A 27,154-nucleotide genomic window follows, 5' to 3' on the forward strand; every position below is an offset into this window, starting at 1 on the left:
GAAGCACCTTTGGCAGCGATTACAGCCTCAAATTTTCTTCGGTATGATGCTACAAGCTTGGCAGACCTGTATTTGGGGAGTTTTTCCCATTCTCCTCTGCAGATCCTCTCAAGCTCTGTCAGGTTGGATGGGGAGTGTCGCTGCACAGCTGTTTTCAGGTCTCTCCAGAGATGTTCGATCGGTTCAAGTCCGGGCTCTGGCTGGGTCACTCAAGGACAATGAGACTTGTCCCGAAGCCAGTCAGTCCTGCGTTGTCTTGGCTGTGTGCTTAGGGTTGTTGTCCTGTTGGAAGGTGAACCTTCGTCCCAGTCTGAGGTCCTGAGAGCTCTGGAGCAGGTTTTCATCAAGGATCTCTCTGTACTTTTCTCTGTTCATCTTTCCCTCGATCCTGACTAGTCTCCCAGTCCCTGCCGCTGAAAAACATCCCCACAGCATGATACTGCCACCACAGTGCTTCCCCGTAGGGATGGTCCCAGATGTCCTCCAGATGTGACCCTTGGCATTCAGGTTAATCTTGGTTTCATCAGACCAAAGAATCTTGTTTCTCATGGTCTGAGAGTCTTTAGCTGTCTTTTGGTAAACTCCAAGCTGGATGTTATGTGCCTTTTACTGAGGAGTGGCTTCCGTCTGGCCACTCTACCATAAAGGCCTGATTGGTGGAGCAGAGATGGTTGTCTTCCGGAAGGTTCTCCCATCTCCACAGAGGACCTCTGGAGCTCTGTCAGAGTGACCATCGGGTTCTTGGTCACCCCCCTAACCAAGGCCCTTCTCGCCCGATTGCACAGTTTAGCGGGGCGGCCAGCTCTAGGAAGAGTCTTGTTGGTTCCAAACTTCTTCCATTTAAGAATGATGGAGGCCACTGTGTTCTTGGGGACCTTCAATGCTGCAGAAATGATTTGGTACCCTTCCCCAGATCTGTGCCTCGACACAATCCTGTCTCTGAGCTCAACGGACAATTCCTTCCAACTCATGGCTTGGTTTTTGCTCTGACATGTACTGTCAACATGCTAGACCTTATACAGACAGGTGTTTGCCTTTCCAAATCATGTCCAATCAATTGAATTGACCACAGGTGGACTCCAATCAAGTTGTAGAAACATCTCAAGGATGATCATTGGAAACAGGATGCACCTGAGCTCAATTTCTAGTCTCATAGCAAAGGGTCTGAATACTTCTGTAAATGAGGTATTTCTGTTATTTCTTTAAACCTTTGCAAAAAAAATCCTAAAACCTGTATTCGCTTTGTCATTATGGACTAATGTGTGTACATTTTTTAATTTAATAAATTTTAGAACAAGGCTGTAATGTGGAAAAATTCAAGGGGTCTGAATACTTTCCGAAGGCACTGTTGGACACGTTTTTGTTTGCAAATCCTGTTATCTTCTTCTATGGTATTATGGCGTTCGCACAATTTTATGTGCATGCCAAGACAAGTTTGGTAAAGTACACTATTTGATAACCAGAACATTTTGGAATGTATTATTTTTTACTATTTGAAAATGATTTTCATTAACATTCAGTACTACGGTCTGTAATGTTAGGCTACATTATGTTTTGGAGAATGTTAATTGTGATTTTACATATTTCGTTTTTTGATTGGGTTTGCTGTCTGGCTTGGCTATACATGAATGCTGCATTCGTAACCAAGTGGGAATTTACCACATACTGGGAACAATCCACTAAAACGGCCCTCCAACTGGTCATTATTAGTGGGAAACTCCTCTGTCATCCTGAGCTCCCACATGCTGTCCTCTGGTGTCACCTAATAAGGAAATTACCTAGATAACAGCATTTTCATGTGGCAGCATGTAACTTTTCAGTGCCCATGACAAATGGGCCTAGTCTAAAACCCAGTTTAAGCCTCATGTTTTTTTTAAGTTTGTCAATTTTTGTTTTGTTTTGTCCTGCACTGTAAATAAGGCAAACTGTGACCAGTTGCCTGGCTACCTGTCCACATCACCAAACTGATGTTTCTTCTCCACGATGAGTCTGGATTTGCCTCCCTCCCCTATAATTTATAGAACGCATAAACATTCTGACTGTTCTGATTGGTCCCATAAACCAATGGGTTGGGCCAGAGTCGGCCTACATGGCATAAGCAACGTATGTTTTTCCACTGGTTAGATTTGTTAGAGACGATCCAATCGCTGAATCATTTGATTTATACAACGCCCCTCATTTTGAAATGAAGTCTCAGAAATGTCTTCTAGGATGGCAGATTCAGACTGAATGTATGTAGCGATTGATAGAGCAGTGGAATTACATTCAGGGTGAGTCATCAGGCAACTACGACCTGGAACCCAAATGTGTATCTGTACCACTGTCTCAGTTTAGAAGGCTCCACAATGCGCATGAAGGCCCGTCTCCCTGCCACCCACGGATCGACCCCACCATGGATGCTAGACCAGGGGTGAGTCACTGTCTTTCCTGTCTTCCCCATTTCCTCTCCTTCTCCCCTCCTCCTCTACCCCTTCTCCCCGCTACAGGCTATGCCTATACCTCCACACAGCTGCAAGCCAATGGAAAAGGAGGGACATAGGTTTATAATGTAGTCTTTATTCTGCAGCACTGTGTCCTACATAGACCATGTTTCCCCTCGGACAATAAAATGAATTTATAATCTGCATCCAACGTCTTTATTGTGTAGCCTAATCATCTCATGCTATTTTTTTTTGTGGGAAAAAATCGAATAGACCTATGCCACTTTCAGGGCAATACAATCCCATAAACCACAATAGCCTTGGTCCTAAGGGCAATACAATCCCATAAACCACAATAGCCTTGGTCCTAAGGGCAATACAATCCCATAAACCACAATAGCCTTGGTCCTAAGGGCAATACAATCCCATAAACCACAATAGCCTTGGTCCTAAGGGCAATACAATCCCATAAACCACAATAGCCTTGGTCCTAAGGGCAATACAATCCCATAAACCACAATAGCCTTGGTCCTAAGGGCAATACAATCCCATAAACCACAATAGCCTTGGTCCTAAGGGCAATACAATCCCATAAACCACAATAGCCTTGGTCCTAAGGGCAATACAATCCCATAAACCACAATAGCCTTGGTCCTAAGGGATTGGATTTATGTAATATCTAGGCCTACTCAACTAGTCTGAGTAGAAGATGCCTGCAGATGAGGAAATCCATATGTATTCACAGAAATAACGTAGGCCTATATATATATTGGTCTCCGGGAGAGTTGTTAGGACAGATCGACTCTGACTGCAGGCATAGGCCTACTTTTCAGCGCCAGTGAAAGAAACTCTCATCCCATGGAGTTCGTTACTGTAGCCTCAACACTACAGCAGTCACTTGTCGCCTTCATGTGGTTGAAAACGACACGACACACCGTCCTAGAATCACTCAGAAATATGGATGTGAATACAATGTCCAGTGTTGCTATTTTATGTTTCCACGCAGAATGGACCGATCGTTTTAGACAGAATGGCTCCTGTTGCAAAGCACCTGACCGAATTGTCCCCACGTTGCTACTAATGTCCAGAAATAACTTGTTAGCCTGCGATTCGTCTCCAAAACGTACATTTGTGTGGAACTGGTTCCCTGTCTGTGTGTTCTTCATAGGTTGAAAAGTGGACTGGCTGAAAACCGGACTGTGCTCCTTCTGAATTGTAATCGGTCACGTGACCGCGGCGGAAGTTTTCGGTGGATTTGTGTCTTTGCTGCTTTTGAAGCGTGAGAAAAGATACTGACGAACTCGCCCTGAAACATCCCCCTGAAACATCCCCAAATACCACCAAACCTCAACTCCAGTCAGCAGGGAAACTGTTCAAAACACAGACAAGGTAAATCAGATATATTTTACATTTTCTGGAGAGTTTATAATTGAAAAACGTCAGGAAAGAAAGGACCAAAACAGATTTTGTAATGAGGTGAATTTGTAAAGAATTCCTCTGCACTTTGTAGTATAGTTGCGAAGGCATAACAGCCTAAACTCGGATGTTATTGTCAAGTCTAGCTAGGTTTTTAGAGCAACCTGTAGGATTGTAAACGGGCAGTTAGTTAGTTCATGTATTAAAATGACCGCCTGTAGCGTTTCATCGTGGAGAAAATAAAATGATAAACGCCTAGAAGCGTTTTCCTTCTTTTGTAGTAGATTTAGGTTATAGTTTAAACGACGGAGAAGCGAGGACCCCGTCTCCATTATTGTAAAACGCTGACACGGTTGTTTATCCCAGAGGGATTGTGTTTTCTTATCGGATCTCAGGGCTCACGTCCGCTCAATTTACAGGATAATAAATCAATCATTTACAATATTAACAAGTTATTTCCGTGAGTGAAATGGGAGTTGTGTTACTGGAATAGACTGAGTTAATGTGCACCTCTGTCGGTGTTCCGCCGTCGTCCAAACTACAGGTGCAGATTTGACAGGTGCTTGGCAGAGCCATGTATTTAGCGCCCCATTAACATGGGGAATAGTTAAACAATACTATGTAACTGTATGTCTACAATTAGAACAATATTACAAATTCCCTCACCATTATTATTATTATTATTATAACACACAAAATCATAATACATTTAATTTGTATAGTGCTTTTCATTACAGTTATCTCAAAGCTCTACTGAGAAAAAAAAATCTATACAATTAAAAACCACATACATTTAAAATCAAGGCAGGTAAAAGGGCAGTAGTGGGCTAGGTGCCAAAATCATTACAGATTGCGACTAGAGGGCTTTAAGCATTCCATAGGTGAGGGGCAAGGCAGCGGAAGGCTTGGCCCCCCCATAGTTCGGAGACGTGTCTTGGGGACTTGAAGCAGTAGGGAGTGGCTGGAGCGGGGACTGCTAGGTGGCTCGCTGATTGAGATGAGGTTGCTGATGTAGGTTGGGCTCAAAAATACACCTTATGAAACAGCAGGGACTGTGAAGAGACACACACAAAGGTATCGACGCACACAAGCGCCAGCACACGCACTCTACACACACGTACATTGTAATATTGTTGTATGTGGTATTATAACTTTTGCATTTAGATATGTAGTGGTGTAGTAATGTCATATGATGTACTGTTTCATCTTTTGTTTTATATGTAATGTTAGTGCCTGAATGCTATTGGACCCCAGGAAGATCCCTAATAAATAGAAATGTCATTTAAAAACAGGATAGGCCCAAGCAGTGACACCGCATGTGACTGTAGAATCCTCTGATCTGGTCTCTCCAATAGTGATGTATTGCTTCCTATTGGAGAGTTAGGAGGAGAATCAATTCAGAGCTGTTAGAGAGATAGCAGTGTGCTCTCTGAGACGCTGCAGGAGGATGTTGTGGCCTACGGTGTCAAAAGCAGACCTGAGATCTAAGAGGAAGATACTAGAATATCCTGAATCAGAAGCTAAGAACTAAGTCGTGGTTGGGCTAGGTGATATGGCCAAAATATATCACAGTATAAAAAACAATGTGTCGGTATTTTATGTTTTTGAATAATACAAGTCTACATTTGCTTTATGAGTAGTGAGTGACCCAGGGTGGCAAAACACAAGTGATTTCAATGGGTCTTTCTCCATTCTGATCAATTAAACTTCAACCCAAAATTATTTTCAGCATTTTCATCAATTTCTGCATTTCCTGCACTCATTTGAGATCATTTCCACACTGCCATGAGGGTCTGCACGATATGTGAAAACAATCTAGGCCTTATTTATAACCAAATGTTGCAAATGCGATTTGACTTGCGATTTAGCGCAAAACACTTGGGTGAACTGTTGGAATCATGGAAATAGAATTATTCAATTTTTTTTGTTAGAATGTAATAGTGGGCACTTTGAACAGTGTTTTTTGACATAACAACGAATTAAAATGCCTGGGAGGAGTTTTTGTGACAAGTTAGTAACCAAATTGTTGATAAGTGTTTCCTAGGGGACCCTATAGACTTTGGCTACATCGAATGTTTTCTCTTCGCTACCTCCTGTAAGTCAGAAGTTTACATACTCCTTAGCCAAATACATTTAAACTCAGTTTTTCACAATTCCTAAAATCTAATCCAAGTAAAAATTCCCTGTTTTAGGTCAGTTAGGAACGCCACTTTATTTTAAGAATGTGAGAATGATTTATTTCAGTTTTTATTTGTTTCATCACATTCCCAGTGGGTCAGAAGTTTATATACACTCAATTAGTATTTGGTAGCATTGCCTTTAAATTGTTTAACTCGGGTCAAACGTTTCAGGTAGCCGTCCACAAGCTTCCCACAATAAGTTGGGTGAATTTTGGCTTGGGGTCATTGTCCATTTGGAAGACCCATTTGCGACCAAGCTTTAACTTCATGACTGATGTCTTGAGATGCTTCAATATATCTACATCATTTTCCACCCTTATGATGCCAAGCTATTTTGTGAAGTTCACCAGTACCTCCTGCAGCAAAGCACCCCCACAACATAATGCTGCCACCCCCGTGCTTCACGGTTGGGATGGTGTTCTTCGGTTTGCAAGCCTCCCCCTTTTTTCCTCCAAACATAATGATGGTAATTATGACCAAATAGTTATATTTTTGTTTCATCAGACCAGAGGACATTTTGTCCAAAAAGTACCATCTTTGTCCCCATGTGCATTTGCAAACCGTAGTCTGGCTTTTTTATGGCGGTTTTGGAGCAGTGGCTTCTTCCTTGCTGAGCGGCCTTTCAGGTTATGTCGATATAGGACTCGTTTTACTGTGGATATAGATACTTTTGTACCTGTTTCCTCCAGCATCTTCACAAGGTCCTTTGCTGTTGTTCTGAGTTGATTTGCACTTTTCACACCAAAGTAAGTTCATCTCTAGGAGACATAACGCATCTCCTTCCTGAGTGGTATGACGGCTGCGTGGTCCCATGGTGTTTATACTTGCGTACTATTGTTTATAGAGATGAACGTGTTACCTTCAGGCGTTTGGAAATTTCCCCCAAATGATGAACCAGATTTGTGGAGGTCTACAATTTTTTTTCTGAGGTCTTGGCTGATTTCTTTTGATTTTCCCCATGATGTCAAGCAAAGAGGCACTGAGTTTGAAGGTAGGCTTTGAAATACATCCACAGGTACACCTCCAATTGACTCAAATGATGTCAATTAGCCTATCAGAAGCTTCTAAAGCCATGACATCATTTTCTGGACATTTCCAAGCTGTTTAAAGGCACAGTCAACTTAGTGTATGCAAACTTCTGACTCACTAGAATTGTGAAACAGTGAGCTATAAGTGAAATAATCTGTCTGTAAACAATTGTTGAAAAAAAAACATTGTGTCATGTCACTTAATGATGGTGTTGGAGTCGTGCTTGGCTACGCAGTCGTGGGTGAACAGGGAATACAGGAGGGGACATGGTACACACCCTTGAGGGGCCCCAGTGTTAAGGATCAACGTGTTGTTGCCTACTCTTACCACCTGGGGGCGGCTCGTCAGGAAGTCCATGATCCAGTTGCAGAGGTAGGTGTTTCGTCCCAGAGTCTTAGCGTAGTGATGAGCTTCGTGGGCACTATGGTGTTGAATGCTGCGCTGTAGTCGATGAATAGCATTCTCACATAGGTGTTCCTTTTGTCAAGGTGAGGAAGGGCGGTGTGGAGTGCGATTGAGATTGCGTCATCTGTGGATCTGTTGGGGCGGTATGCAAATTAGAGTGGCTCTAGGGTTTCCGGGAGGATGCTGTTAATGTGATCCATGACCAGCCTTTCAAAGCACTTCATTGCTACTAACGTGAGTGCCATGGGGCGGTAATCATCTGCGATTGATTTAAATTTCAGTCATGGGATTTGTTTTTGCTTTAACCCCAGTATGCTAGTTGTTGGCCATGCTTGCTGATGGCCAGTGGTGTTAAGTACTTAAGTAAAAATACTTTATTGTACTATTTAAGAAGTTTTGGGGGTATCTGTACTTTTACTTAACTACAAAAGGATGTACTTTTTACTCCATACATTTTCCCTGACACCCAAAAGCACTCGTTACATTTTGAATGTGTAGCAGGACAGGAAAATTGTAAAATGGCCATGCACTTATCAAGAAAACATCCCTGGTCATCCCTATTGCCTCTGATCTGGCAGACTCACTATACACAAATGTCTTAGTGTTAAAGTGTGCCCCTGGCTCTCCGTAATAAAAAATAAAAAAATAATAATATGGCTCCACCTGGTTTGCTTAATGTAAGGAATTTGAAATTATTTATACTTTTAATACTTATGTATATTTAAAACCAAATACTTTTACTAAAGTAGTATTTTACTGGGAGACTTTTACTTGAGTAATTTTCTATTAAGTTATCTTTACTTTTACTCAAGTATGACATGCTGGGTACTTTTTCTACAACCGCTGATGGCCATGCTGGTTGACATGCTAGCTGTTGGCCATGCTGGTTGACATGCTAGCTGTTGACCATGCTGGTTGACATGGTAGCTGTTGACCATGCTGGTTGACATGGTAGCTGTTGACCATGCTGGTTGACATGCTAGCTGTTGACCATGGCTGGTTGACATGCTAGCTGTTGACCATGCTGGTTGACATGCTAGCTGTTGACCATGCTGGTTGACATGCTAGCTGTTGACCATGCTGGTTGACATGCTAGCTGTTGACCATGCTGGTTGACATGGTAGCTGTTGACCATGCTGGTTGACATGGTAGCTGTTGACCATGCTGGTTGACATGCTAGCTGTTGACCATGCTGGTTGACATGCTAGCTGTTGACCATGCTGGTTGACATGCTAGCTGTTGACCATGCTGGTTGACATGGTAGCTGTTGACCATGCTGGTTGACATGCTAGCTGTTGACCATGCTGGTTGACATGCTAGCTGTTGACCATGCTGGTTGACATGCTAGCTGTTGACCATGCTGGTTGACATGCTAGCTGTTGACCATGCTGGTTGACATGCTAGCTGTTGACCATGCTGGTTGACATGCTAGCTGTTGACCATGCTGGTTGACATGCTAGCTGTTGACCATGCTGGTTGACATGCTAGCTGTTGACCATGCTGGTTGACATGCTAGCTGTTGACCATGCTGGTTGACATGCTAGCTGTTGGCCATGCTGGTTGACATGCTAGCTGTTGGCCATGCTGGTTGACATGCTAGCTGTTGGCCATGCGGCCATGCTAGCTGTTGGCCATGCGGCCATGCTAGCTGTTGGCCATGCTAGTTGACATGCTAGCTGTTGGCCATGCTAGTTGACATGCTAGCTGTTGGCCATGCTAGTTGACATGCTAGCTGTTGGCCATGCTAGCTGATGGCCATGCTAGTTGACATGCTAGCTGATGGCCATGCTAGTTGACATGCTAGTTGACATGCTAGCTGATGGTCATGCTAGTTGACATGCTAGCTGATGGCCATGCTAGCTGACATGCTAGCTATGCTAGTTGACATGAAATCATGTGAATAAACTGAATAAAAAGAAGAAACTACATTATGAAACAAAGATAAATGACATAAAGAATGATAGTACCTTAAAGAATGGAGCACCTTAAATTACATTTTGGGCAAAAAACCAAACTCCGCGCTATCATTCACTGAATCAGATGGCTCATTCATCACAACTTGAATTATTTTTTAATTGCCGAGATTAGCAAATTTAGGCGTAATTTTTCAGCAACAAACGCTGACACTACACATCCAAGTATATCTGAAGAAATTATGAAAGACAGGCGTTGCAATTTTGAATTCCGTAGAGTGAGTGTGGAAGAGGTGGAAAAAGTTTTTACAACGACAAGCCACCGGGGTCTGACAACTTGGATGGAAAATGACTGCAGGTAATAGCAGCCGATATTGCCACTCCTATTTGCTACATCTTCAATTTAAGCCTACTAGAAAGTGTGTACCCTCAGGCCTGGAGGGAAGCGAAAGTCATTCTCCTACTTAAGAATAGTAAAGCTCCCTTTACTGGCTCAAATAGCTGACCAATCAGCCTGTTACCAACCCTTAGTAAACTTTTGGAAAAAATTATGTTTGACCAGATACAATTCCACCATCAGCACCGGCCTGTGCCCTACCTTCCCTAACCTTCCCTAAGCTCTCACCTTACATTAAGTTTGAATTCGTCCTGCTAGGTGCCTTTAAACTGGGACATGCTTAAACCACCTGACCAAGTCCTAAAGCAATGGGACTGCCTAAATTTTTCTCAGGTTATTACCAATCCCACAAGATATGACTCCAAACACTCAAAAAAAGGCTACTCTCCTTGATGTTATCCTCACAAATAATCTTGATGGGTATCAGTCAGGTGTTTTCTGTAATGACCTTAGTGATCACTTTTACAACCTGTGTTCACACTGGCTTCTCAGTGAAACAACCTGTCCTGATTTGTTATAGACGCTTGCTAAAAAACTTGAATGAGCAAGTCTTCATTCCTGACCTGGCCTCTGGAAATTGGTATAGAATCAGCTTGATCCCCTCATTTTTATATCTTCAGTGGTATTGTAAACAAACACCTCAAAGAAAATGAGAATTAAAAACGGGTTCAGTCCCTGGTTCGACCGGGATCTGGCAGAGTTACCCCACCTCAATAATTCCATTTGGCGAAAGGCTCGGCACACACATACTCAGGCTGACTGGCTCTCGTTCAGGCAAATGAGAAATAAGTGCACTCAGGCTATCCAGAAAGCCAATGTTAGTTACTTTAAGGAGCAGTTCTCTCTCTGTGGGTCTAACCCCAAGAAGTTCTGGGAAACGGTTAAAGACCTCGAGGATAAACCCTTCTCACAGCTGCCCATGTCCCTTAAAGTTGATGTGGTTGTTACTGACAAGAAGCACATGGCTGAGCTCTTTAATCACCACTTCATTATGTCAGGATTCCTATTTGACTCAGCCATGCCTCATTGCCCATCCAACATTTCCTCTACTCCCACCCCTTCTAATGCGACTAGCCCCGATGCTCCTCCCTCTTTTTCCACTGCCACGCTACAAAGTTTCTCCTTGCAGGCGGTCACTGAGTCTGAGGTGCTAAAGGAGGTTCTTTAACTTGACCCCAAAAAAACATCTGGGTCAGATGGTTTAGATCCAGAAGGTTGCACCCCCTATCATCGCCAAGCCTATCTCTGACCTTTTTAACCTGTGTCTCTTCTCTGGGGAGGTGCCCATTGGTTGGAAGGCAGCCATAGTGTGTCCTTTATTTCTAAGGAGGAGATCAAGCTGATCCTAACAATTTCTATTTTTACCTGTTTATCAAAAGTGTTGGAAAAACTTTAAGGAGCAGTTCTCTCTCTGTCAATAATCAACTTACTGGCTTTCTTGACGTCTATAATATTCTCTCTGGTATGCAATCTGATTTCCGCTCAGGCTATAGATGTGTCACTGCAACCTTAAAGGTCCTCAATGATGTCACCATTGCCTTTGATTCTAAGCAATTTTTATTGACTTGGCCAAAGCTTTTGAGACTAGACCATTCCATTCTTGTGGGCCGGCTTAGGACTATTGGTGTCTCTGAGGGGTCTTTGGCCTGGTTTACTAACTACCTCTCTCAAAGAGTGCAGTGTATAAAGTCAGAACATCTGCTGACTCAGCCACTGCCTGTCACCAAGGGAATACCCCAAGGCTTGATCCTAGGCCCCACACTCTTCTCAATTTACACTGACAACATAGCTCAGGCAGTAGGATGCTCTCTCAGCCATTTATATGCAGATGATACAGTCTTATACTCAGCTGGCCCCTCCCTGGATGTTGTGTTAAATACTCTACAACAAAGCTTTCTTAGTGTCCAACAAGCTTTCTCTGTCCTTAGCCTTGTTCTGAACACCTCCAAAACAAAGGTCATGTGGTTTGGTAAGAAGAATGCCCCTCTCCTCACAGGTGTGATTACGACCTCTGAGGGTTTAGAGCTTGAGGTAGTCACCTCATACAAGTACTTGGGAGTATAGCTAGACGGTGCACTGTCCTTCTCTCAGCACATATCAAAGCTGCAGGCTAAAGTTAAATCTAGACTTGGTTTCCTCTATCGTAATCGCTCCTCATTCACCCCAGCTGCCAAACTAACCCTGATTCAGATGACCATCCTACCCATGCTAGATTACGGAGACATAATTTATAGATCGGCAGGTAAGGGTGCTCTCAAGCGGCTAGATGTTCTTTACCGATCGGCCATCAGATTTGCCATCAATGCTCCTTATAAGACACATCACTCCAGTCTATACTCCTCTGTAAACTGGTCATCTCTGTATACCCGTTGCAAGACCCACTGGTTGATGCTTATTTATAAAACCCTCTTAGGCCTCACTCCCCCCTATCTGAGATATTTATTGCAGCCCTCATCCTCCACATACAACACCCGTTCTGCCAGTCACATTCTGTTAAAGGTCCCCAAAGCACACACATCTCTGGGTCGCTCCTCTTTTCAGTTCACTGCAGCTAGCAACTGGAACGACCTGCAAAAAAACACTCAAACTGGACAGTTTTATCTCCATCTCTACATTCAAAGACTCAATCATGGACACTCTTACTGACAGTGGTGGCTGCTTTGCCTAATCTATTGTTGTCTTTACCTTCTTACCTTTGTGCTGTTGTCTGTGCCCAATAATGTTTGTACCATGTTTTGTGCTGCTTCCATGTTATGTTGCTACCATGTTGTTGTCATGTGGTGTTGCTACCATGATGTGTTGTCTTGTGTTGTTGACTTAAGTCTCTCTTTATGTAGTGTTGTTTCGTCGTGATGTGTGTTTTGTCCTATATTTTTATTTAATGAATTTTTTAATCCCAGCCCCCATCCCTGCAGAGGAGGGCTTTTGGTAGACCGTCATTGTAAATAAGAATTTGTTTTTATCTGACTTAACTAGTTAAATAAAGGTTAAATAAAATAAAATAAATCTAATTTACAGTAAATAAATTGACAACAGACTTTTAGCACACGTATAGGGAAGGACATTCAACAAGCACAGCACTTACTCAAATGACTGATGATAGGCTGAGACATTGATTATAAAAAGATTGGGGGGGGCTGTTAGACTTCAGTGCGGCTTTTGACATTATCGATCATAGTCTGCTGCTGGAAAAACATATGTGTTATGGCTTTACACCCGGTTGCTATATTGTGGATAAAGAGTTTACCTGTCTAATCCAGGTAGAATCAGGAAATTCCCAGGGCAGCTGTCTAGGCCTCTTACTTTTTTCAATCTTTACTAACGACATGCCATTGGCATTAAGTAAAGCCAGTGTGTCTATGTATGTGGCTGACTCAACACTATACACGTCAGCTACTAAAGTGACTAAAATAACTGCAAAAACTAAAAGCATTGTATTTGGGACAAATCATTCACTAAACCCTAAACCTCAACTAAATCTTGCAATGAATAATGTGGAAATTGAGCAAGTTGAGGTGACTAAACTGCTTGGAGTAACCCTGGATTGTAAACTGTCCTGGTCAAAACATATTGATACAACAGTAGCTAATATGGGGAGAAGTCTGTCCATAATAAAGCACTGCTCTACTTTCTTAACAGCACTATCAACAAGGCAGGTCCTACAGGCCCTAGGTTTGTCGCACCTGGACTACTATTCAGGTGCCTTGGTCAGGTGCCTTGGTCAGGTGTGTGGTCAGGTGCCTTGGTCAGGTGCCTTGGTCAGGTGTGTGGTCAGGTGCCTTGGTCAGGTGCCTTGGTCAGGTGTGTGGTCAGGTGCCTTGGTCAGGTGCCTTGGTCAGGTGTGTGGTCAGGTGCCTTGGTCAGGTGTGTGGTCAGGTGCCTTGGTCAGGTGCCTTGGTCAGGTGTGTGGTCAGGTGCCTTGGTCAGGTGTGTGGTCAGGTGCCTTGGTCAGGTGTGTGGTCAGGTGCCTTGGTCAGGTGCCTTGGCAGCAGCTAATGGGGATCCATAATAAGTACAGATACTGTGATTTTTTTTGCGATTCGATCTTCCAACATATTGTTCACCATATGTCTGCAGCAGAGGGACAAGAGAGAGCCTTGAGAGCCAGTCATGGAAATAAAAGTGCTGAAAACAAATTGTCTCCATATTTAAAAAGATAGAGAACAAGATATGAAGGAAAGATACTGGAATGTTGATGCAGGTACAGCCAACGAGTGATGTTGATGCAGGTACAGCCAACGAGTGATGTTGATGCAGGTACAGCCAACGAGTGATGTTGATGCAGGTACAGCCACGAAGTGATGTTGATGCAGGTACAGGCCAACGAGTGATGTTGATGCAGGTACAGCCAACGAGTGATGTTGATGCAGGGTACAAGCCAACGAGTGATGTTGATGCAGGTACAGCAACGAGTGATGTTGATGGCAGTACAAGCCAACGAGTGATGTTGATGCAGGTTACAGCCAACGAGTGATGTTGATGCAGGTACAGCCAACGAGTGATGTTGATGCAGGTTACAAGCCAACGAGTACAAGCCAACGAGTGATGTGATGCAGGTACAGCCAACGAGTGATGTTGATGCAGGTACAGCCAACGAGTGATGTTGATGCAGGTACAGCCACGAGTGATGTTGATGCAGGTACAGCCAAACGAGTGATGTTGATGCAGGTACAGCCAACGAGTGATGTTGATGCAGGTACAGCCAAACGAGTGATGTTGATGCAGGTACAGCCAACGAGTGATGTTGATGCAGGTACAGCCAACGAGTGATGTTGATGCAGGTAACAGCCAACGAGTGATGTTGATGCAGGTACAGCCAACGAGTGATGTTGATGCAGGTACAGCCAACGAGTGATGTTGATGCAGGTACAGCCAACGAGTGATGTTGATGCGGTACAGCCACGAGTGATGTTGATGCAGGTACAGCCAACGAGTGATGTTGATGCAGGTACAGCCAACGAGTGATGTTGATGCAGGTACAGCCAACGAGTGATGTTGATGCAGGTACAGCCAACGAGTGATGTTGATGCAGGTACAGCCAACGAGTGATGTTGATGCAGGTACAGCCAACGAGTGATGTTGATGCAGGTACAGCCAACGAGTGATGTTGATGCAGGTACAGCCAACGAGTGATGTTGATGCAGGTACAGCCACGAGTGATGTTGATGCAGGTACAGCCAACGAGTGATGTTGATGCAGGTACAGCCAACGAGTGCAAAAATAATATTGCGATATTGTCAAAACCATACGATATATGTAACTATCGATAATTTTTTTCATTATTGAATATCACCTTGTTCCTCGAGTAACCTGGCTGCTCCCCATCCCTCTCTGGACTTCTAAAAGCTCTGTCCAGACTGTGTCGTGTACTTTCCTTACACAGTCTTTTAATCCCAGCGCTGAGTGTGTGTGTGTGTGTGTGTGTGTGTGTTTTTGTGTAAATCAACTTTTTTTGCTCACTGGCAGTGAAGTCACAGCTAGTGGCTGCTGACTAACAAAGTACCCCGCCATACTCAGTAATCACAATGGGTCAGAAATACATTTAGCTTGTCTGATTTTACCATATTGGGACCTTTTGGATGATGACCTTATATCTGTAGTCCCATTTTGTATGTTTATCTCTTCATGAGACAGAGAGGATGAAGGAGAGTGAAGGGGAGATAGAAAGAGCCTAGATATTGTTTGTGTGTGTGGTTTGATCTCAGTGGCTCTTTGAGGTCGTTGGCTGAGTCAGCATGTTTACACCTCTGTCTGTCTGAAGCCCCGAGATGAGTGACTGGAGATGTGTGTGAAGAGTCAGACGTTTCTTTTATTTAGTCTGCTAAACGGGCAACCTGTGGTGTGAAACAGAGGTGTTAAAATGCAGAGAAAGAGACAGTTGAGGATAAAGCAGTAGCTCATATTGAGATGAGGCGGGGAGACTCGACAGTAGCTCATATTGAGATGAGGCGGGGAGACTCGACAGTAGCTCATATTGAGGTGAGGCGGGGAGACTCGACAGTAACTCATATTGAGGTGAGGCGGGGAGACTCGACATTAGCTCATATTGAGGTGAGGCGGGGAGACTCGACAGTAGCTCATATTGAGGTGAGGCGGGGAGACTCGACAGTAGCTCATATTGAGGTGAGGCGGGGAGACTCGACAGTAGCTCATATTGAGGTGAGGCGGGGAGACTCGACAGTAGCTCATATTGAGGTGAGGCGGGGAGACTCGACAGTAGCTCATATTGAGGTGAGGCGGGGAGACTCGACAGTAGCTCATATTGAGGTGATGTAAATGTCACCTTGTGACGTCATAGTCCTATCTGAGAGGGCAGCTTATAAAGAACTGAGTTTAACTCTGGCATCGTGTATTTTTATGTGTGCCTGAAAGGTGATGTGAAGCTTGACACCCACACACAATCTCCTACTTCCCTTAAAGCATGTCAAAGATGTCAGGTAACTCTCTTAATCGGTGTCTAAAATCACAACTCTGGCTCTATCCTGTCCATATGATTCCCCCTGGCCCCTCTAATCTGTATTCCTGTTTTCTGTTGCCCAGGTAACGGAATGCCCCATTGTTTCTGCAGTATAGAAACATGGTTATAACCAGCCTGGAGAGAGAGATGGTTTAGCAACCACAGGTTGTAGGACAGGACAGGGCAGGGTCAATAGAGAACTGAACTGGGTACCACTATGGAATACACAGGATCATCAAAAATACACTTTATTATAACAAGGTTCAAATAAGCTGTAGGGGCCAGCAGACTGAGAGTGGCAATCAAAAAGGTTTCAATGTCTCCAGCACATGCAGTTTTCAAGTAGTGTAGCTCAGGCAAAGCAAATATCAAGTTTGGTGTGGGACTTGGAGACAGCAGCAGTTCTGTCCTTTCCCTTCCTCTTGGCTCTCAGAAATGCAGCCATTTTAAGATAACAGGTGGTCACAATCACACCTGCAATCAATTAACACCAGTAATAAATTAACAGAAATAACCAATTAGTTCAAACAGACGATAGCAACCTCACAGTTCAGTCTCATGACTACCATATTACATCTAATAGAGGCACCTCCACCCTGTTACAAGATGGACACAGTGATAGATGGAAGTTCTGGAAAGATAGATGCACAGTATATGCTTAGAAAGAGAAGACAAGCGAAACTGTAAGTCATTCATGCTTGAAGGAGTGAAAGTGCAAGATGGCAGAAATAGACAGAGAAGATGTACAGAGAATATACAGTACCAGTCAGAAGTTGGACACCTACTCATTCAAGGGTTATTCTTTATTTTTTACTATTTTCTACATTGTAGAATTATAGTGAAGACGTCAACTATGAAATAACACATATGGAATCATGTAGTAACCAAAAAAGTGTTAAACAAATCAAAATATATTTATTATTTTAGATTCTTCAAAGTAGTCACGCTCGACACGATCCTGTCTTGGAGCTCAACGGAAAATTGCTTGGTTTTAGCTCTGACATGCACTGTCAACTGTGGGACCTTATATAGACAGGTGTGTGCCTGGACTCCAATCAAGTTGAAGAAGTATCTCAAGGATGATTAATGGAAACAAGATGCACCTAAACTCAATTTCTAGTCTCAAAGCAAAGGGTCTGAATACTTATGTAAATAGAGTGTGTGTATATATAAACTCAGCAAAAAAAGAAATGTCCATTTTTCAGGACCCTGTCTTTCAAAGATCAATCTTAAAAAAACAACTTCACAGATCTTCATTGTAAAGGGTTTAAACACTGTTTCCCATGCTTGTTCAATGAACCATAAACAATTAATGAACATGCACCTGTGGAACGGTCGTTAAGACACTAACAGCTTACAGACAGTAGGCAATTAAGGTCACAGTTCTGAAAACTTAGGACACTAAAGAGGCCTTTCTACTGACTCTGAAAAACACCAAAAGAAAGATGCCCAGGGACCCTGCTCATCTGCGTGAATGTGCCTTAGGCATGCTGCAAGGAGGCGTGAGGACTGCAGATGTGGCCAGGGTAATAAATTGCAATGTCCGTACTGTAAGACGCCTAAGACAGTGCTACAGGGAGACAGGACGGACAGCTGATCATCCTCGCTGTGGCAGACCACGTGTAACAACACCTGCACAGGATCGGTACATCCAAACATCACACCTGCGGGACAGGCACAGGATGGCAACAACAACTGCCCGAGTTACACCAAGAACGCACAATCCCTCCATCAGTGCTCAGACTGTCCGCAATAGGCTGAGAGAGGCTGGACTGAGGGCTTGTAGGCCTGTTGTAAGGCAGGTCCTCACCAGACATCACTGGCAACAACGTCGCCTATGGGCACAAACCGATCGTCGCTGGACCAGACAGGACTGGCAAAAAGTGCTCTTCACTGACGAGTCGCGGTTTTGTCTCACCCTGGGTGATGGTCGGATTTGCGTTTATCGTCGAAGGAATGAGCGTTACACCGAGGCCTGTACTCTGGAGCGGGATCGATTTGGAGGTGGAGGGTCCGTCATGGTCTGGGGTTGTGTGTCACAGCATCATCGGACTGAGCTTGTTGTCATTGCAGGCAATCTCAATGCTGTGCGTTACAGGGAAGACATCCTCCTCCCTCATGTGGTACCCTTCCTGCAGGCTCATCCTGACATGACCTTCCAGCATGATAATGCCACCAGCCATACTGCTCGTTCTGTGCGTGATTTCCTGCAAGACAGGAATGTCAGTGTTCTGTCATGGCCAGCGAAGAGCCCAGATCTCAATCCCATTGAGCACGTCTGGGACCTGTTAGATCGAAGGGCGAGGGCTAGGGTCATTCCCCCCAGAAATGTCCAGGAACTTGCAGGTGCCTTGGTGGAAGAGTGGGGTAAAATCTCACAGCAAGAACTGGCAAATCTGGTGCAGTCCATGAGGAGGAGATGCACTGCAGTACTTAATGCAGCTGGTGGCCATACCAGATACTGACTGTTACTTTTGATTTTGACCCCCCTTTTGTTCAGGGACACATTATTCCATTTCTGTTAGTCACATGTCTGTGGAACTTGTTCAGTTTATGTCTCAGTTGTTGAATCTTGTGATGTTCATACAAATATTTACACATGTTAAGTTTACTGAAAATAAACGCAGTTGACAGTGAGAAGACGTTTCTTTTTTGTTGAGTTTATATATTTTTTTCTAAAAACCTGTCTTCGCTTTTTCATTATGTTGTATTGTGTGTAGATTGATAAGAAACATTTGTATTTAATTAGAGAGAGAGAGAGCTCTCTGTGGTCTCTGGCCTGTCAGTTAGAGGAAGGACAGGAAATACCACAGGAAATGATTTGCAGTTATTTTAGACACTGATGTCCTTCTTCACACTTTCAGAAATGGTATCCATTTAACATGCAAAATAGACAGCGGTTGTGTGTGTGCCTCCACATAGAGGCACCTACCCACCCCGCACAGGTGTGTGTGTTGACTCTTGTGACGGATCTGTGACACCACCTCTGTCCCGCAGTCTGTTCTGGTCTAATGGTCTTTCATGGTTGCAGAATAAAATAGTTCACCTATTGGACTGTTTTCTGCCTGGTACTAATGAGCTCTTTGTTATGCTGATGTGTGACTAGAAAATACATGTGTGTAATATGTGAGGTTTGCTGTCTTGTGTCACACAGCTCCTCCATCTCTTGTCCAATTTTTTTGTTACTTTTGAAACTATGAGATGGGGTAAACGTTTACCTTGCAGCTTCTACAGTCCTTCAGCAAAGGAGAAGAATGTCCACGTGCTATACTACTGAGGCTCTACTGTAGTCATCAGTAGAGGTAGAACAGATAGTTTGTGTATTAAAGATACGTGTGTGTTTTGTCAGAGAGAGAGAGATCTTTGCTGGTGGGTGTTTTTAAAGAGGACAGCACTGTTCTCGACCTCCATAGATTAAGATCTGCTGATCACTGACTGTAAGACGAGGTACTTTTAGAGTTTAGGAAGATAAGCTAAGAGTCTTCTCTCATACTGTGTTTGTGAGCGCATACTGTGTGTGTGTGTGTGTGTGTGTGTGTGCGCGCGCGCATACTGTGTGTGTGTGCGCGCGCGCATACTGTGTGTGTGTGCGCGCGCATACTGTGTGTGTGTGCGCGCGCATACTGTGTGTGTGTGCGCGCGCATACTGTGTGTGTGTGCGCGCGCATACTGTGTGTGTGTGTGTGTGTGCGCGCGCGCATACTGTGTGTGTGTGTGCTAGCTGTTGGGTGTTTGTGGTCTGTTTAGAGACGGTGGTCTCTTATCTGTGGTTAGAGAAGGTGAGATGGAGGGAGGGAGGGAGGGAGAGAGAGAGAGAGAGAGAGAGGGGAAAAGGAAGAAAGAATTTGCTAACAGTAATGCTTTTGCTCTGGTGTCAACAGTGTTTTTTTACAGTGGTGTTCATTGACCAAGAGGTGGAACTTGTTGGTTTTCAAACAAAGATTCTAATCTCACTGTCGTCTTCTAACATCTTCTTCATGGGTTTGCCGTGGGGGGGTTGCCGTGGGATTGTGTGTTTCTGAACGGAATATAAGTGAATTGTATTGACTGGATTATACACTTCTATTGATAAAGGTTGAATTCCTAACCTGTCTTCCTGTTTCTTCCACAGGTTTGATCTGAACACTGACTGGACACACACACATACACACAAAAACACATATCTACACACATATACACGTAGAGACACACACACACACACTGTGGTGATGTCTGAGGCGGAGGGCTGTGTGTCGGTGTGGGAGTGGCTGTGTGTGCTGCATCTGGACCAGTATTTCCCAGTGTTCCAGGACGCAGGGTTTGGAACGTTGTTGGAATGCCAAGGGCTGACCCAGGATCAGCTGGAGACCATTGGAATCACATTGCCTGGACACCGCAAACGCATCCTAGCCAGCCTGCAAAAAACACTCCACACAAACACTCACACACACCCAGAGAGAGAGCACGATGTTCTACACACACACCTGGCTGCAGAGGGAGACCAGAGAGAGGAAGAGAGAGCAGTGTTCACAGACAGACCAAGCCCTGTGGGGAGTGAGAGACCAGTCCCTGCACAGAGACCAGTGTCCAGAGGAGAGAGACCAGTCCCTGCACAGAGACCAGTGTCCAGAGGACAGAGACCAGTCCCTGCAGAAAGACCAGTGTCCAGAGGACAGAGACCAGTCCCTGCACAGAGACCAGTGTCCAGAGGAGAGAGACCAGTCCCTGCACAGAGACCAGTTCCTAAGGAGAGATCAGTGTCCAGGGAAGGAGAGAGGGATGGAGAGAGACCGAGACCAGTCCCTAAGGAGAGAACTAAGTACCGCTCTGTCCCTGTAGAGACATTGGACTGTGTCCAGACTTACCCTCGTCCCAACACTACCCCCTGTCCTACCACCCCCCATTCTACTGCCCAGGACTCCCCTTTACCCCCCATCCCACCTCGCAGCACCCCAAACTGCCCCCCACTACGCTTCATCCCCACCTCCCCTAAACACTCCCCCACGGCACCCAAACCCAGATCTGAACATATCAACTTAAACACCCCAACCACTGTACCTTCTGCTAGCCTTACCACCAATCCCCTCACCTTACCCTCCCCCAGGCCCTGCCCTGCACCTCTGGCTGTCTACCCACCAGCCAGACACCCCCAGCAGGTGTGGGAGGGAGGAAGAAAGCCCTCCCCTGGTTCCACCTCTTCCTCATCCTCCTCTTCCTCCTCATTTGAACGATATGACCAGTCATCATCTGATCAAGGCGTGCCTCCCCTCCCCCCTAAAGTCTACGTGGTAGGGGCGGGCCCTAAAGAGCCTCACAGCCCTGCTCCAATCCCACATCGACCTCCTGTCTTGCCCTCCAGAACCACACCCACACAGAGGTAAGAGGGCCTCTGATTGGCTCCCAGTGTTGTGAGTTCTACTTCTGTCGCTTTGTTCTATTGGACACAATCTAAACCAACAGGCTCAGATAAACTGCTTCCCTTTCAGAAGTGTGTGTGTGGTCAGGGTGAGGTTTCACAGGAACAGTAGTATCTCTGACTGTGAAGCGCTTCTCTTTTACAGGGTGTTTGTCCATGGTTAACATCGCCCTCTACAGGGCAAAGTCTGTTTCCTCATGACATACCAAATCCTGATCGTATACACTTTGTCCACAAGGTGGTGACCCTGCTGCATCAGCACGTGGTATTGTGCTCTAAGGCCTACTGTACACTGACCTGCTTTCAGTTTACGACTGCTGCTACTCAGAGAGAGTGTATCTCACAGAACCATGGGCAGTATTAGTTTACACTGAGTGTACAAAACATTAAGAACACCTTCCTAATATTGAGTTGCATACATTAAGAACCCCCCCCCCCACACCGCCCTCAGGACAGCCTCAGTTCGTCAGGACATGGACTCTACAAGGTGTCGAAAGCGTTCCACAGGGATGCTGGTCCATGTTGACTCCAATGCTTCCCACAGTTGTGTCAAGTTGGCTGGATGTCCTTTGGGTGGTTGACCATTCTTGATACACACAGGAAACTGTTGAGTGTGAAAAACCCAGCAGCGTTGCAGTTCTTGACATAAACCGGTGCTCCTGGCACCTAGTACCATACCCTGTTCAAAGGCACTTCAATATTTTGTCTTGCCCATTCACCCTCTGAATGGCACACACACACACAATCAATGTTTCAATTGTCTCAAGGATTAAAAATCTTTCTTTAACCTGTCTCCTCCTCTTCATCTACACTGATTAAAGTGGATTTAACAGGTGACATCAATAAGGGATCACAGCTTTCAGCTGGATTCACCTGGTCAGTATATGTCATGGAAAGAGCAGCTGTCCTTTTGTACAGTGTATATATCCTACTATCTGTGGCCATGAGGAACTATGTTATCAGTTACTACTGCAGTTTCACTGGTAATTCAGTAACCCAACTCTGTGCGTGCGTGCGTGCGTGCGTGCGTGCGTGGTCTCTGTTAGAAAGATTAAGGAAGCAGCGACGGCCTCACTCTCCAGCCTGGTGGCCAAATGAACTCTTTGCCTGGGGTGAGCTGGTGAATTCTACTCAGTTTATGTTGTGTGTGTGTGTGTGTGTGTGTGTGTGTGTGTGTGACACACAGTCTCTCTCTGCCTACCTTGTGCTCTCCCGCGCTGTCTCTCGCTATCTCTACCCACCTTTCAATCTACCCACCCCTCTCTTGCTCTTTTCTCTCTTTCTATCTCAATCTCTTTACAGAGGGAGAAAGAGAGAGAGAGAGAATATTTTACAGGAAGTGTCTGCCGTTACTCTTTCTGAAGTAGCAACACACCGCACTACGTCTCTAAAAATGCTCTGTGCTTCCTTCTCTCCGCCCACCTGCGGCAGTTCTCTCCTCCCTCTTTCAGTGAAACGTTAGTTCCTTTCTCCTCCTCCTCTGTGTTTATCGTTCCTCTCCAGTGAGGATGGCCCTGTTGGACATGCCAGGACAGGTGAGAATGACTCTCTTCTTCTCTCTGTGTTTTCCTTTCTGTTTCTCTTCCGCTGCCCCCCCCCCCCCCTTCTATTCAGGATCTCTGTGCTGTGTTGATGCTCATGCCCCTCCTCCCCCACTGTGTTTCACTTTGCTGTTTTGTGTTGATATTTTTGAAACTAGAGGCTGAGCCTAGTAACGCTGAGAGGTGTATAAGTGTGTGTGTGTATTTTTGTTCTGTTATCAGTAGTTGGACAGTAGCTGTGGACAGGGACAAGGAGACAGAAAGAAGCTGGTGCTTTAGTAGTTTTCTGTTAGTGACTTTGGCCCAGTGATGTTGTTATTGTAAGGAGTGATTCAGGAAGGGAAGTGGATGTGACTGTGATACTAATAGATCTCTCATCCCTCTGTAATTCCACAGTTGGGCAAGGAGTCTGCTATGTCTTTCCCACAGACTTGCTGGGGTGGTTTCACACTTGTGAAAGAGTTGGTTCAAAAAGTTAGACATTTAAACATGAACTATTTTAGAGATGGCAGAATGCCAGTGCGCGCGCACACACACACACACACACACACACACACACACACACACACACACACACAGTCCTGTTAGCCAGTTTGTGGGGTGTGGGCTATTAAAAACACATTGCCTGCAAACGTGACGGTTCACTTGGGGAAACTTTCATTTGGGCCCTGGCCAGAGATACACAATAGCACCCACTGAGAATGAGGCTTCCAGAGCTGCTTGGCAGATACATTATCCTGTGAGTCGCAAAACCAAGGAGAGACCCTCTCTCTGGCCAGGGCCAGGTCAAAACATCTCAGAGCATGAGTGCTGATCTAGGATGTGTCCATATCATCTCAGTGCATACTGGCTCAGTGCATACTGGCTCAGTGCATACTGGCTCAGTGCATACTGGCTCAGTGCATACTGGCTCAGTGGATACTGGCTCAGTGGATACTGGCTCAGTGAGTACTGGCTCAGTGAGTACTGGCTCAGTGGATACTGGCTCAGTGGATACTGGCTCAGTGGATACTGGCTCAGTGGATACTGGCTCAGAGCCTAGTGTGCCAGAGCAGGGACTCAGGGAGGGACACAGTGTACCAGTGATGTTCTTTATCTGTGTTGTTCCAGACTAGGAGTCCTTGGGGCTCACAGGAAAGGCCCTGGCTGCCTGCTTTAGGGGTAGGGTTCTGCTGCAGCATACACACTGGGCCCTGAGGAATGAACGAAAGAGAGAGACTGTTAGGTCTGTTGTAGATAAGATGTGTGAACGTTGGGTCTGCTGTAAGCACATTTTCACACACTGTATGTTTTGTGGTATGCCTGTGGCCCGGGTGAGTGGGTGTGTGTAGGCGAGGGTGGGAAGGGTGAGTGTGTGTGTGTGTGTGTGTAGGCGAGTACGGGAAGGGTCATTGTTTCTGAAGCTTAACGATGTCCGCTGGACGGATACAAAGAGGTTATATTTAGTTCTCCTACTCCGTCCTTCCACCACTCTGACCTCCTCTCTGACCACCTCTCTGACTCACTTCCACCTCCTCCTGCCCCTGCCAATCTGGACAGCCAGGGCCATGGTACCCCAGATCGTAGGTGTATTGGTGTATATCATCACCCCATGGTCTGTGTGTGTGTGTGTGTGTGTGCAAAAGTATTGTGGCGCTCCTGCACCTAAATATCAACAGTACCGACACCCATTTCAGGCCAAGTCAAGCACTGCGTCTTGTACTAACTCTGTGTGACTGAAAGGAAGGGGCAGCAGGAAGAGAAAAGGGGAACATGGTCAGTTATTACAGAATACTATCCAGGCCAGTGCATGTGTAGCTGTTGCTGAGATGATTTGACATCAGTCTTATGTTAAGACTGGTAATAGATTTGTAGATGTATTCATGTCCCATTGTGCTCTGGGTTGCTGTTATTTGTGTGTGGAGTGAGAGGTGGTTTCAGTGGATTATATGTGACATGGGTGGAGATGGACTTCCCTGACAACTCAAACTGAATTCTTCGGCTTCTCTGTCATTCGCTACAAACTCAGTCTGAGATATTGAAGTCGTTTGTGGTGACGTCAAAATGAGGGGTGTTGCACAAAACATCAGCGATTGGATCATCTTTAACCAATCAGAGCTTCAAAGCCAATGAGACATTTTCAAAACGCTGCTTTGCCCACGTCTGTTCTGGCTCTGGCCCAACCCACCGGGTTCTGGGACCAATCAGACGGTGTAGAATGGATCTCCATTTTAGAAATCGTCAGGGAGGTACTCCGATCCAGACTCATTGTTGAGAAGAAACGTCCATGGGCGTGGAGTAGCGGTTGGCGGGAGCAAGGAGTTTGGGTAGCCAGGCAAGAGATAGACAGAGAGAATCATTTTGGGGAGTGTGAGGGTTGTCACAAGGTAACAAAACAAAGCCATCACCTACAGAGAGATGAACCTGGAGAAAAGTCATCTAAGCAAGCTGGTCCTGGGGCTCTGTTTACAAACACAAACAGATCCCACAGAGCCCAGGACAGCAACACAATTAGACACAACCAAATCATGAAAAAACTAAAAGATAATTTCTTGACACATTGGAAAGAATTAACAAAAAAACTGAGCAAACTAGAATGGCATTTCTACACAATGGCAGACTTCCTGACCACTGTGACTGACCCAGTTGGCTGTTGGGTTATGGGTATAGTTAAGGTTAGGTTGGCTGAAGAGAGAGATGGATTATTACAGGACTTCAGCATTCCTTTCTCTCATGGATGAATGTCAGTCTGAGTGAGATACTGGAGAGGATTAGAGGATGGATAAAGTCTGTTTCCTGTCTTCAACCAGCCCTTGGTGACAATGGTAACAATGGACCCCCCCCCCTCCCTCTCTCCCTTCGTCTGTCATCCCACTCTCCAGCGATGCTCCCGTCGATGAGCCGCACACAGACCGAACTCCACCACCCCCGCCTCGGACCAGGGTACCCAACACGCCAGTCCACACGCAGCCTGCTCTGCCCATGAGAAGGATCCCCCAACCACCGCCTGAAATCAGTGAGCATACTAAACCCCTCCCATCCATCCTTAACCCCACCCCTAACTCCTTAACCTCACCACTCCCTAACCTCACCTCTCCCTGACTTAACACACCTCTTCCCCCACCGCTTCACCCCTAACCCTACAATCTACAAACTCCTCCACCTCTTCACCCCTAACCCTACAATCTACAAACTCCTCCACCTCTTCACCCCTAACCCTACAATCTACAAACTCCTCCACCTCTTCACCCCTAACCCTACAATCTACATACTCCCCCACCTCTTCACCCCTAACCCTACAATCTACAAACTCCTCCACCTCTTCACCCCTAACCCTACAATCTACAAACTCCTCCACCTCTTCACCCCTAACCCTACAATCTACATACTCCCCCACCTCTTCACCCCTAACCCTACAATCTACAAACTCCTCCACCTCTTCACCCCTAACCCTACAATCTACAAACTCCTCCACCTCTTCACCCCTAACCCTACAATCTACATACTCCCCCACCTCTTCACCCCTAACCCTACAATCTACAAACTCCTCCACCTCTTCACCCCTAACCCTACAATCTACAACTCCTCCACCTCTTCACCCCTAACCCTACAATCTACATACTCCCCCACCTCTTCACCCCTAACCCTACAATCTACAAACTCCTCCACCTCTTCACCCCTAACCCTACAATCTACAAACTCCTCCACCTCTTCACCCCTAACCCTGCAATCTACAAACTCCTCCACCTCTTCACCCCTAACCCTACAATCTACAAACTCCTCCACCTCTTCACCCCTAACCCTACAATCTACATACTCCCCCACCTCTTCACCCCTAACCCTACAATCTACATACTCCTCCACCTCTTCACCCCTAACCCTACAATCTACAAACTCCTCCACCTCTTCACCCCTAACCCTACAATCTACATACTCCCCCACCTCTTCACCCCTAACCCTACAATCTACAAACTCCTCCACCTCTTCACCCCTAACCCTGCAATCTACAAACTCCTCCACCT

The 27,154-nt window shown here is 45.4% G+C and overlaps 1 protein-coding gene across 4 annotated transcripts in view; it reads left to right on the forward strand.

The window, feature by feature from the left end:
- Positions 1–3,669: 3,669 nt before the first annotated feature.
- Positions 3,670–27,154, forward strand: part of LOC115163721 (arf-GAP with Rho-GAP domain, ANK repeat and PH domain-containing protein 1) — a gene marked incomplete at its 3' end in the record, with an annotated part of 106,523 nt that continues 83,038 nt past the window's right edge. The window contains 3 exon segments of one of the 4 annotated variants that reach the window (XM_029715860.1): positions 3,670–3,809; positions 20,329–21,573; positions 26,015–26,148. In XM_029715860.1, coding sequence (XP_029571720.1) covers positions 20,426–21,573; positions 26,015–26,148 — 1,282 coding nt within the window. 4 annotated transcript variants of the gene reach the window in all.

This window comes from Salmo trutta, chromosome 26, assembly GCF_901001165.1.
Source record: "Salmo trutta chromosome 26, fSalTru1.1, whole genome shotgun sequence".
Lineage (NCBI taxonomy): Eukaryota > Metazoa > Chordata > Actinopteri > Salmoniformes > Salmonidae > Salmo > Salmo trutta.